Source organism: Lissotriton vulgaris, chromosome 3_1 (assembly GCF_964263255.1).
Source record: "Lissotriton vulgaris chromosome 3_1, aLisVul1.2, whole genome shotgun sequence".
NCBI classification, from domain to species: Eukaryota; Metazoa; Chordata; class Amphibia; order Caudata; family Salamandridae; genus Lissotriton; species Lissotriton vulgaris.
Window position 1 is genome coordinate 1,230,868,148 of NC_141689.1, and position 14,153 is coordinate 1,230,882,300.

General features: G+C 39.7%; 1 protein-coding gene across 2 annotated transcripts in view; it reads right to left on the reverse strand.

The window, feature by feature from the left end:
• The window catches only part of PRKG2 (protein kinase cGMP-dependent 2), an 898,053-nt gene that overhangs the window by 235,862 nt on the left and 648,038 nt on the right, over positions 1–14,153 (reverse strand). The window contains exon 11 of one of the 2 annotated variants that reach the window (XM_086963161.1): positions 4,704–4,751. In XM_086963161.1, coding sequence (XP_086819287.1) covers positions 4,704–4,751 — 48 coding nt within the window. Of the gene's footprint in view, positions 1–4,616; positions 4,752–14,153 lie in introns of both variants that reach the window. The other variant, XM_086963160.1, reaches the window with a different exon arrangement.

Below are 14,153 nucleotides of genomic sequence, written 5' to 3' on the forward strand. Positions count from 1 at the left end.
GACATTACACACAGTCACTTCACTTTCTCCAAAGTCTGGCTACAGAAGAGATAACAGTTACTGTCCATACCTATATGAGACACGTAATGAAAATTAGGAAGAATTACTAGCTTGATCTCAGAAGACCCTCGATGCCTCCTTCGATTGTGAACTTAATCCATCTTGCAGGACACCAGTCCCTCTCCATTGAGGCACTTAAAAATGTATCCAGAGTATCCCCTGGATGACTGGGTTTTTCTTTAAGGTGTTTTATGTATGTTGTTTTTTAGCTGTTTTCACTCTGAAATGTTGCATATATATTGCTTGCTTGATTTAACATTCCACGGAACTTTGCACACAGGCTTCTTCAGTTCAGTGTTTAATGAACTGACTGCTTTTCAATACTAATTTTTTATTGAAGTAAAAATTTACAACAAGGTTGCAATGTAATAAAGGCAGTACTGAGCAACATTGATTGGCACAGTAATAAATGGGAGGCGGAAAGTGTGAGGGGAAAAGGGAAAGGCGGGGGAGTGGGAGGAGGGAGCAGTGGGGATGTCAAGGGGGGCACAGTAATAAATGGGAGGGGGAAGGTAGGAGGGGAATAGGACCGGTGGGGGAGATGTGGGAGGGAGCGGCAGGAATGTCAAGGAGGGGGAAATATTCCCACATTTTTAAGTGTTTGGGAATTTGGTGATGCTAAGCATTACATGGTCCTCATTCAATAGCTCACTCCATATTTTCATTTATGGATATTGTTTTAACCTTGCGCGATATTATAGTAGTGTATTGTAATGTATTTTATTGTACTTTTATGGTCTTTTTCAATTACACTGACTAAAGCTTTTAAATCAGAATCTATTAAATTATTTCTTAATTGATTTTCATATGCTTTAGAACGATTTGGACTGTCATCTGTTTAATATGCATTTTTGTCCGAAACAGCAGATATGTGTGTCAATGTTCTAAGAAATGTGTGTTTTTGTTGGGAATAACATACTGGTATTTAAAATGCCTTTTACGCAACAATGTTTAATAGTATATGTCATGTTTGAAATACAAAATGCATTGTAAGGAAATTAAAAACGGCTTCTAAAATGTGTTTTTCTTTAGCAGTAAATTGGCATTATAGAGTAAATTTAACAAGACATACATGATGAAAGAAAATAAAGTGCAATATGGAACAGTGTCATTTTTGCTATCAGTGATCTAAAATTGGAAGGATGGCGTCTCTTTTAACAGAGCTAAAAAGAAGAAGAAATGTTTTGATAACCATCCATTTATCTTATTTATTTGCTTTTGGAGACAAAATATACTGCAAATGAACGTAACACTGTGAATTACTGGAAATAATAATTCAACGGTAAAACCTCCTTTCTGTGAAATACAAGCTTTGAAACCACTGATAAATATTACAGCTTATGGCACTTATAGTACGGCGGACAGTATATCCTCTACTGTTTGATGGATTATCAAGCCTGCCTAGCTTTAAATAATGTCCTGAGTTTCATTTGCCTGTAACATTTGACTCTAAGGATGGATTTGGCAAACCTGAAAATCCAGTAACTCAGTCAGCTAAGTTTCGGCATGCCACGTTTCATAAAAGACATCTATCAATGGGAAAAAATGTTCAGGAGGGTGAAAAAGAGTATAATTCATTTCCAACTTTAACTCCCACAGGAAATTTTGCTAAAAGGGTGAGAGAAAACCACAGAACAAATTTACACCACACTTGCAATGAATATAGAAATTTACACAGAAAGTATACTTGTTTTTGTTTGCTGCAAATCAGTTCAATAGATTTTCTAACTATAACATAGCAGTCGCGTTTGCAGAGTGGTGAAGAAAGGTGAGAGTGGTCTTCAAACACCTCTTAGAAATCCCACTGTGTGGGATTTATTAGAGGTAATAGGAGGAGTAGTTAGCCCCCAACGTCAACCTTGGGGGCCAACTACCCCTTTTATTACCATTAGTAAGTCCCACACAGCAGGATTGCTAACTTCTTATTTCAGGCACTGCCCCCTCCCTGCGCCACTTTGTAAATGCGCCCAGTGGCGCGTTTTAAATTGGGGGATTAAGTATCCTTAAATCCTGAGGGTCCCTGGGGGCCAATAAGCCCACCAGGTACCTCCAGTAAGCGCCACACAGCTGTATTGCAGAGAAGTGGTCCGAGGCCACGCCCCTTTTTACACCTCTCTTCAATGCAACTCTGTTGCACTTACTGGAGGTACCTGGTGGGCTAGTTGGCCCCCAGGGACCCTCAGGAATCAAGGGGACTTACTCCCCCAACTTAAAACATGCCACAGAGTGTATTTGCACACTTGTTGCATCAAGCCCCACCCCCTGACTTGACCACTGTGCAAACACGCCCCATGGCGCGTTTTAAGTTGGAGGATTAAGTCCCCTTGAATCCTGGGGGTCCCTGGGGTACAACTAGCTCACCAGGCATCTCCAAAAAGCGCCACAGAGCTGTATTGCAGAAAGGTGTAAAAATGGGCGTGGCCTCGGACCGCCTCTCTGCAACACAGCCCTGTGGCGCTTACTGGAGGTACCTGGTGGGCTAGTTTGCCCCCAGGGACCCTCAGGATTGAAGGGGAATTAATCCCCCAACTTGAAACGCACCACTGGCCCCCCAGGGCATGCCCCCCCGAGACAGGTTCTAAAATATTTTTAAAAAGAGCCCCAGGAAGTGGTGGACCCTGGGGCAGGGGGGGGGCTTGTGCCCCCATGCATATTTTTTAAAAAAGCTCCAGGGTTGCAGTTCTCGGCGGTTGGGGGGGGGCAGATTTAAAAACAAGCCCCCGAGAGGTGGAGGTCCTCGAGGCTGCGGGAGGGCTGCGTGCCCTCCAGCACATAATTTACATAGCCCTGGGGAGGTGGCGGTTCCTGGGGCTGTGGGGGGCCCCAAGTGGTAGTGCCCCGGGACCTGGCCCACCTGGGGCCTTTTTGAAAATGAAGCGCGGGAGCCTGCGCTACTTTTTTTTAAATAATTGTGGTGGGATTTGCGACCCCATTGTGATTTCGGCCAAAATTCTAAAAAATAATGCTTTTTTTGCCCTGGGGTCCTTGTGGGACCCTTGAGCAGGCTTAGGGGGTCAGGGTGTTTCTATTCTGCCCCCTTTTATTGTTTTATAACCTCTTTTTTCAGTTTTCTTTTGACTCAGGTCACAAGATGGCTGCCAACACTTCCTGGTTTGGAGTGTTGGCAGCCAATCAGAAGTCAGCTCATGCTCGGGAGGAGTCGCAACTCCTTCTTGGTGCTCAGATATCAATATTTTTTTATTTTTAAATTTCTCAGGAACTACTAAACAGATTTACACTATTTAAAAAAAGGAGGTCTTTCTGAACCAAGGGCTACATTTTTACCAAATTTGGTGTAATTCCGTTCAGCAGTTCGGGATGTATTGTGTTCCAATTTTTCCTCTGGAAATTAACATGAGGAAAATGCATTTTGGGACCCCCCTTTTTTCTCGGCCCCCGCATGAGGAATCACCCTAAAACTTCCAAGATAGGAGCTGACCAGAGCGGGCCTTTAGTTCTGAAAAGTTTGTGTTAATTCGTCAACCGGCGCCAAATACATTGGGAAAATAAAGATCGCTATTTGAATAGACACGAGATCCTAACTATACCTACATACTGGCGACCACCAGTAGGTAATGTATATATATGTATATGTATATATATATATATATATATATATATATATATATATATATATATATATATATATATGTATATATATATATATATATATATACATTTGTAACAGGGTGGGTCCTTTCCGAACCCTACTCTGAGTGCGCATTCTTCCGTAATTTTGAACTATATATATATATATATATATATATATATATATATATATATATATATATATATATATATATATATATATGTATATATATATATATATATATATATATATATATATATATATATATACACTGAACATTTTAATGCTGCCGCTTTTAGTATAAAAATATGTTTATGTAATGTTAATGTTAAGCAGGGAAGTTTTTATCAAAAGCACTAAGAGAATACTGGAAAATGTTGCTTGTCCTTCAAACAATGAGAGAATCATTTGTAGATAAGAATGTAAAATTTTAGAAAAACACACTTTGCTTTGTTAAAAACCCATTCTAGAATTAAACATGATAAATGTTTGAAGCTGCTGACTGCACAATTACAATTAGAGTGAGCAGGTTTTGTTTAACTTTCATGATGGGGGTACCGATTAAACAAATGACCATGGTGAAGTTCTATAAAATGGTATAAGATTGTCATTATCTACATGTGGTGTAATGCTGAGAGACTAGTTAGCTGGAGGGAAGTAAATGAGACTAAGACTAGGCCTCCCTTAGGTTAAATCTGTATTTCACAGGAATGAGGTAATATTTGTAAAATACCATTGTATCTTTGTGAAATATAGGTTTTGAATCCTCTGGCTATAATGCAATAAAAGCACCCAAAGATGTAATATATCACTGGCAGTATCTTATTATATTTCATGGGACTGCAGAGAGTAATACATGTTGTTTCATTATGTTGTATCTACAATGTTACATTATTGTGCTTTTATGGCAGCAATTTCCGAAATAAAGTCTTTTTGAACTTGAATAAAATGCTCTGAGAATCCTTACAAGCTCCACTCTTCCGAAACCTCCAACTCCAAGTGTTGCGATAATTTCCAGATTCTGGAATGGGCAAGAAGAAGACAACCTGGCGACTTTATCCTTCATCTGGATTACCTCCAAAGACACCGTCTTTACCAATCGCTCGCATGTCGATCTGCTAGACAAGAGAGGGTGCAATCAATGATGGTTATTTAGTGTCACTCTTACCAGTGGCAAGTACTGTTATTATAGATTCACTGGCATTATAATACACTTACACTGATGGACTCTTGAACATCAGTGATATTTGCAGCAATGATTTACTATTGGTTTAAATGTGCATTGAAATTGATGAGCCATTTGTTGTTTGACAATGATGTTTAGATGAATCACTAAAACTTATCAACTTGCATTAGGTCTGCAACAATTGCCCAGATCAGTGGTAGAAATGGAAATTAGGTACTTAGAGAAGCTACATATTTGATGAAGAGTGGGGAGTAATGGATGGAGCTAAGAAAGATGAAATCTTGAGGGATGGCATTATGAGGAGCATAGTAAATCACTTTCAGCTTATTGGTCGCCAGTAAATCACATGTATATATACATTATTGTGGCATATACTTTCCCTAAAGAAACTGAGAGCACGTGTTGCCTTCTATGGATATGTAATGGCAAGTAAAAAAATTTAAAAAGACTGATTTGATCAAAAAAAAAGACACAGGAAAAAATAAATAAGCTGAAAGCACGGAAAAAATGTTTAAGCGTCTTTGGCTTACTTTAGGGTTAAGGGATCAGGTGTAAACATTTATGTGTCTCCAGCAGGTTTTAGGGTGTAATGCTAGTAAAATAGCTCAGGTGATTAATGCACTCTCTGCATAGATTGGTGTGCTAGTTTTGGTCGCAAGCTTGATTCATAATAGAACAGATTGGTGGATGACCGTGGTTGCTGTAGAACATTGTCTGTTACAGGTCTATCCTCTGGTCAAGTAGTTCAATTGATTAATGTATTTGTTGCACAGATCTCTGTGTACAATGAAAATCAGATATTTAATTTTGTTAAGATAGCTCAGGTGGGTATGCACTTGCTACAAACAGAAGCATACAGCTTTCAATATATGCAAGAATTTAGCAATGCCAATAGATCTGGCTTATAGCTGGAAGAACCTCTTCAGTTACTAATGAATTTAGCTACTTATTAACTCCATAAATGCACTGTGTCAGCCATCCTTGCATTCATACATCCATTTTCCACCCACATACTTGCATTCACCCACTTACCCATCAGCAATAAACAGATACACGTTCTCAACAAATATGGAAGATACATTAAAATAATAGCAGTTGTAAAAAGAAGGCATTTTGTCACCTAAACGGCAGAAGTATGCTTGAAATAATAAAATTAAACATATCACCAAGCAACCATCTAGCAGGTGTACTGTACTTAGTGTATCAGGATTTTAAAGTTCCAGCATAGCTGCACAATTAGGAGCAATGTGTTGCCCCATCTTGGAACAGTAAAAGAATGACATCCTAATGTTTGTTCTTAGCTGTCATCTTTGAGTATTAAAGTGTATATTAGTTTTGTTGTTATCCTGATCCAAGGTGGCCAAAATAACGCTTCTAACAATGGTTAGCATCTTCAAACTTTACAGCAATGATACTCTGTGGGCTACACCATTCCAAAATGGCCTCCCAGTGCACAGGGAAGGGAGTAGTCCGTAAGGTCTGTCTGGGAAGCTTCAGGATGCTCTCATTAAAAAATAGGAGACCAGGGAAAGCAACAAAAGGGGGAATATAAAAGAAAAACCATGGAAAACTAAAGGACTTCTCACTAAACCAGCCATTGAATCTCACTGCATGTGATCCAGCAAAGTGCTGTTAACTAATAGGAAAATACAACCACTGGCATAAATGGACTAACCCATTGCTTTATGCAGTGTACTGCGATAGGGAGAAGGAGAATGTGAATGACACTCGAACATGTAGGAGGGGCTGACCCAAAGACTCTATTTGTATATATGTATGTAGAGCTCGTTTATGTTTTTTTATTGCAATAGCCTAGCAGAAAACTACACCAGACATGCCTTCCTAAGATTTCCACAATAAATATGTCAGGCTTACAGCCTTTTTTGTAAATTTTCATAATAAACAGATCAGACCTATGGCATCTGCTATGACCTTTCCTAATGATTTATAAGGTTTACACTCTTTACCATTGGCCTCTTCATCAGAACTAACTCAGACCTACTATATTGAGCATAAGCTTTCCAACAAGATAATCATCAAGTGTACAGTCATACAATTTGAAATATGCACATAATCTTTTACAATTGGCAAAACTATTTCTATCCCCTCTCGCCAACAATGATTCTCACAGAGCAAATCTTCACCCCTCATGGTTTTGTCAGAGAAACACCAGCACAAGACCCCTTGCCTAATATAGTAAATTATGAGAATTAATGTCACACAAGACCTCGTGACTTTAGTTCAGTGTGATAACAATCCAAAGGTTTTTGGATTTAACATAGTTTTTTCACATGCATAAACTAGGTCTACTGCTTTTTGTCATAATTTGTTTTATAATAAACAGATCAGACCTATGGCGTCTGACATAACCTTTCCCAATTAATATATTAAGCCCATATTATGTATCATTGACTTGTCATCATAATAAGCTCAGGTCTACTTTATTAAGTCCAAGCTTTGCCACAAAGAAACCATCAGCACACATTCATAAAATTAGATTTCATTACAAGACAAGGAGGCTACATTATGCATTAATCCTTGAATGCAACTCACAACAGCCGCTTACATCATAAAGGAACAATAAGAAGAATCAGATGACATCACAGCATCAATATAAGTCATGAGCAGGAGTAGAGCTGCCTCTTTTAAATGCGGCTCACAACAGATAAGTTGTCTCTCTCTTACTTTGTTGATGATATCAAGATATGTCAATATTGTTCTTAATATGAGGACTTTTTTTATATTCCTTTATCTGTATTACTTATATGCTCTTAAATGCGTACCTTTGAATGCCTTTTATGTATTGGTTTTGCATTTCTACAATGTCTATAAACTGTTTATGTGAAATGCTCCCATTCCTCTACCCTCAATCACCCTAACGACTTCCAATCTATGGTCGTCGCATTTGCCCCACCTTCCGACCCCCCCTCTCCTCCTTACCATTAGGAGTTCTAAGAAGACGGTGCCTTCCCGACTCTCTTTTATTAATTAACGCTGTTTCCGCCTTACCCCTCGAGTTCCGCTCGCGTTTAAATTACCCCCTTTCCTCGAAAACCTCATTTCATTAGTTCCCCGTTGCAAACTGACACGGCTCAGTGAATCTCCTCAAAGCCGGCTCGTTGTCTTGGGGTGAGGAATGGACCTTGGCAACGGCGACGCTACGCGCCATGCCTCCTAAGGTTCATTCCTCCCCGCTGATGCATCCGCTGGCTCGAGCGCATCGGTTGTCTTCTGAGGCTTTTACCGAGTAATTTCCTTCGTCGATCAGCTGTTCCTGTGCACTTTTTAGCTTTAAAAGGCCCCCCTTTTACCTACAAATCCACTAATTTGTAAAACAAAAGCCGGAAAGAGATATTTACTTCTTACTTTAACTTAATACTCTCTAGTTTCCTAAAAAAATAAATACAAAAAAAGGGGGCTCTGTTTATTATAACATTAATATAAGGGACATAGATTAATTATTAAAACAAATAATAGAAACACATACTTATTAACCTTTCCTCTAAATATTATAATTAATATTAGAAAAATTAAACCTCTCTATATCTAAACACCTTAGTTTAATTCGCCTACTTACCTGCTATGTCTGACATGGAATCAGACGACGCAGTGGCTAGCTCGCCTAACCATAATAGCAATGCGTTTAAATCCTTCCTACAAAGGTAAATGAGGACTTGTATGTTAGTTACCTTGAGAGAGGTCATGTCCAATAAAAGATCCCTTTTACTCGATGACACTCCTTGTGATCCCGAATACTCTAAGCCCCAGAAAAAAAGTAAACACTGCCTAAGCACCGATGGAGGTCGCGATACCTCACATGACATGGGAGGTCCAAGCACCTCACAAGGTATGGGAGGCCGTAGCGCCTCAAAAGGTAAGGATGCCCCTCGCGCACATATTCAGATTGGGTGTCCCTAGTGGCACAAATTTGGCGGGTGCCCTCAGCGGCACATGTATCGACAGTGCACGTGTTGTTCCTAGCTCTGATGAAGACGAGCTCTTCAATGACCCCGACGATGAATTCGGAGTCGGACGCCAGCCTTCACGGTTGGGGAGCACGTCTCCTCGACCAGGACACTGGTGGTGTCTGGACCCCTTCAGAGTCATCACACCATATACATTTCCTAGAAATGACAGACGGTCTCTATGCTTTGATGAGTTTCAGACACTCTCTTCAGGGCAGATCCGTTTTCCTGAAGATGGACAACGTATCCGCAGTCTCCTATATCAACATCTCGGTGGTAGGAAGTCTGCCGACCTATCAGACCTGGCAAGGAAACTCTGGATGTTCTGTTTGGAACACAGGATTTCACTGAAGCAAAATACCTTCCAGAGAAATCCAATCTCTCAGTGAATTGGAACTCGAGATTCCTTCTAGATTTCAGCGACTAGAAACTCGATACGACCGTTTTCAATTCCCTGGTTCACTTCTGGGGTCCTTTCAATGTGGACCTTTTCGTAAGCCGTTTGACCTTCCAACACCCTCAGTATTTCAGTTGGATGCCAGACCCGGGCGCTCTAGCTGTGAACGTTTTCCTCCAATCTTGGGCTCCTCTCCGCCCCTACGCCTTTCCACCATTCGCGATGATCCAAAGGGTTCTGCAGAAAGTGAGACAAGAACAGTGCTTTCTATTCCTGATAACCCCTTTCTGGCCGTCTCAAGCATGGTTCCCCACAGATCTGGAACTTTCTTGCAACGTTCCCTTCCTGATTCCGGCAACTCAAGGGCTCCTTCCAAACGCAAACAGAGAAGATCACCACCTGGTTCTCTCAGGGAGTTTGAACCTTCTTGCCTAGAAAGTGTCAGGCAATCTAACCAATTGTCTGGACTTTCGTCATCTGCTCTCACTCTCCTTGGAGAATCTTGGGTACCTGGAGCATACTACAGATATAATAACATCTGGAAAAAATGGACTAGTTGGTGCTTGGAAAGGGACTTGGATCCCGTGGAGGCTCCTATCGTTAATATAGTCAATTTTTTGGTGGAACTTTTCGACACTGGTCTTTCCTATAGATCAATTAACTGTTTTAGATCCGCCATCCCTGCAGGACATTCTCTTGTTAACGGTAAGACGGTAGGTAAGAACGTTATCATTTGTAGAGTTCTTAAAAGTATTAGGCTTAAAAGACCCCCTAGGCCTAAATACCATTCTGTTTGGGATGGTAAACTTTTGCTTGACCTTTTCTCCTCCTGGCCTGACAACTCCCTTCTTAACAGAAAATGTCTTTCCATTAAACTTGCCTCTCTCTTATGTCTGGTTTCTTGTCGCAGAGTTTCCGAAGTCAAAGCTCTAGATATCTCTAATAGATGTTATGACATGTTTGGTGTTAAATTTGGAATCTTTAGAAGAATTAAAACCATGTCTGATTTCATTTTTTATCCTCGTTTTGATCTCTGCAAAAAACTTTTTGTAGTTGACTGCATGAAGGAATATGATTCAAGAATGAAAGACCTCTGTTCCTCTGATGCCAATCAGCTTCTTGTTTCTTATGTCAAACCCTTTAAACCCATCTCATCCTGCTCTATCGCTAGGTGGGTTAAATTGGCTATGAACTTTGCTGGTATTGACCTTTCTAAATTTCAAGCTCCCTCCCTCTGAAGTGCTACGGCCAGCAAATCATTCTGGTCTGATGGTAAGTTGGATGTTATCCTTAAGTGTGCAGATTGGTCTAACGCTTCTACCTTTGCACATCATTACTGCAAACCTATTGAACATGTTTCTGATGCTGTTATTCAAGGCTACCAACATGCATAATGTAGCCTCCTTGTCTTGTAATGAAATTGTGATTCTCCTATTAACATGAACAGAGAATCTGGATTTCATTAAAGACACAGAGGCTAACATTATCCCTCCCGTCCCTTCCCTTGGATGGAGTATCTATTCGTGATTATGACCCAAATAGACATTATTTACATTCAATGTTTTTGTTAAGCATTCGATTATCAACTTTTATTGATTGTTTACTTTGAATGTTATTACTACTTTCTGTATTTCCTCCATTGACAACTCTGTTTAAATATTTGATGTTCTTCATTTTATTTCAGATAATTCGAACTAATGGATTTCCATGGTTTTATCTTCGCTCCCTTTCTTGGATTTCAACCTGTTCAGTATCGTTCTTCCATTTTGCAGCTTGATCAGACTTCTCATCTTTCGTTCGCATTTAAAAGAGGCAGCTCTACTCCTGCTCATGACTTATATTGATGCTGTGATGTCATCTGATTCTTCTTATTGTTCCTTTATGATGTAAGGGGCTGTTGTGAGTTGCATTAAAGGATTAATGCATAATGTTAGGCTCCGTGTCTTTAATGAAATCCAGATTCTCTGGTCATGTTAATAGGAGAATCGCAATTTACAACTGTCAAACCAAAATCAAACCCCTCCGAAACGGCATACCAAGGATTCTTGAAGCTCTAATCTACATGCAGAGTTTGTCATGGGGCTAACCTACACCTGGTATATTATAGTAATCACTGACATTCCCTGTAACAAAATACCAGGCTACAGTCTTCATCTCAGTCTAATGGCAATTTGAAATTCACCTTATAGACTATTGGCTTTATCCTATGCTGTTTTTCAAAATAATTAAGTCAGGCACACTTTTTTAATAAACAGATCAGTCCAATGGCATCTGGCATACCTTTCCAAATGAACCACCAGGCCTATAACCTTTATCGTTCGCTTGTCGCCATCATGAACTTGGGCTGCCTATTTTGACCAAACGCTTTCTCTCACAGTAGCCGTCACGCAGTTAGCAAATTAGCAAATACGCATACAATTACACAATTGGCAAAACAATATACAATCCTTCTTAAGAAGGTCTAACAAGGATCATCACACTGCAGATCTTCAACGGTAAGCATTTGTCTGTTACAGAAATGGGTGAGATTCCTTGTAACAATATAGATTATCAAAGTTCTGATGTTTTTCCCAAGTGGTATGTCAGAGGAGGGAACCAAAGGGGCAAACCAACAGCAAAATGTTGCCTTCTGCGGTAACCTGTGAGAATCCATCTAATGCAAATCCTGTCTACAGGAATGGTGTGGTAACAATCCACTTTTAACGGCCTATTGGCTTCAACGCATGTTTTTCACACATAATAAGTCAGGTCTACTCCATTTGTCATACATTTCCGACACATTTACACCAATCACTTTGCATAATACAGTACACCAATAACTTTGCATATTACAGTAATCTGTGGGATTCCCTGTGTCAGAATATTTGCCCACAGCCTTTAACACAGAGTAATGACAATCCACCTTTAAAGTCATTTTGTATCATAATAAATTGGACAGGCTCACGCATTTGTCGTAAATGGTTACAATACAAAAATTAGTCATGTGGCCTCTTACACAACTTTTTTCATGAACCACATATGTTTTCCCACAAGGTATGTCTTGATATGCAATCATAAAATTACATATACGTCCAAAATTTACAGTTGGCAAAACAATATATAAGGAATAAGGTAATGCTGTGACCATGTATTATATAGGATAAAGTACCCCTTGTCGTGTATTATAAGGATATTGCAAGTCACAGAGGAATTCCATGACCATATAGAAGAACAAAGCCCAAGGCTGAGTTCCTTTATAAGGTTATGGAACTCCAAGGTGACTTGCAATATCCTTATCACGTATGCCTGTGGGTACTTTATCCCATATAATACATGGTCACAGAATCTCCACAAACCATTTAAAACCTTCCCAAAGTCAAATTTAGTAATTTTCATTCCAAAATCATAATTAGCAGGGCCTTGTGGGAAATTTTATTTAAAAATACAGCTGACTAAAAACCCTTTGAAGGTGCAGAAACAAGTTTAGCATGAGGCATCCATGTGAATGACATAAATAGAGGACTTATGAACAGACAAGACAATTTTTAAGAGTGGCAGCCAAACATGAGTGTTGATTCTTAGTATGTTTGGCATATTCTTGTCCATATATTTTGGAACAAATCCCTTGTTGCTGTTGTGGACTCTTTTCTGATTTTGTTATTCAGTGCAATGAGGGACACTGAAAAGGTCCCTTACAAAATAGTCCTGGGTGTGTCAAGAGATTCTGCATAATAAAACCATATGTTGCTTTCGTCCGGACTAAAAGGGACCATGGCAACCCGTCTGTGTATTCCTGTCTCTTTTTGTGAAACTTCACTGTTCAGGACATGCAGCTAGTTAGTTGAGTAAAACACATAGATTATTGGAAATTAATCAATATGAAGATATTTCTGTAGCTGCATCAGGACTAGGGGGGTCATTTATGCCATAACAGATGGTCCGTCAAACTGTCATGGGGGTGGAAGGCATGGTCTCCACCATCCTGGCAGTGGACTTTTCACCCTATTTTGAGATCCCTACCTGCAGTGTTGATCTCTGTGCAGTGAATGAATTGGCTCCTGCAACTGCTGTTTTTTTCACAACACTGAAGGCTTGCTGAGTGGGAGCCATGTTGAAAGGTCCTGATGCAGATCAAGTTTTCTCCCTGTGCATGGGCCCATAGTACATTTTCCCGGCCTGTATCATCACATGGCAGATGTAGGCAGGGAAAATCAGTGATGGTTCACCACCCTGCTTAAGACCTAGTGCTCCTGTGGCAGACAATCTGCCAGGTGAAGGGGTTACCATCACAGAGACAGCTGAGGCTCTGCCAACAACCACCCTTTGATTCCTCTAAGGTTGATGAATTGCATACCACTGTCAGTCAGTCAACAAGCTATATTCGAATTGAGTTAACAAATTCATAAAAGCACACATAATAAAAAATCACTTTTTAAAAACAAACAGCAATTGTATTATGAGGTGGTCACTATTTGTACTGTACAGATAAAATATTAAGTTTATAAAAAATATAAAATTTGATTAAAATTCATTTTTACACAGTTCGAGAGTATTTAATTAAATGGTCTTTCTGAACCTCAGGATTGCTCGCAGTAGGGAAGTTACTGTAATAATGGTGTACTTATCTTCTAAGGTTCTTAGCTTATTGTAAGCCTCTCTAGATGATCTTAAGCCCCATGAAACAAGGAGGGGTTTTAACAATTTCCTCCTTGGATGAGTATAAAAGGAGCAAAAGAGGATACAATGAATATTCGATTGCATAGAGATATCATCACAAGGAAAAAGTCTTTTTTCCCTCGACCAGTCATTACAATGTGGTAATGTTACAAGCCTATAAAACGTTTCAAGCCGGAAGAGAGTAAGGAGCATTCGATGATAGAACGGTTGCTCTGACAACAGATATTGCTGAATGCCCTGGTGTGGTGTTACCTCATCATGGTTCAAAACAGTTTTCTTTGCCCTTTGTTCCTTCCATCT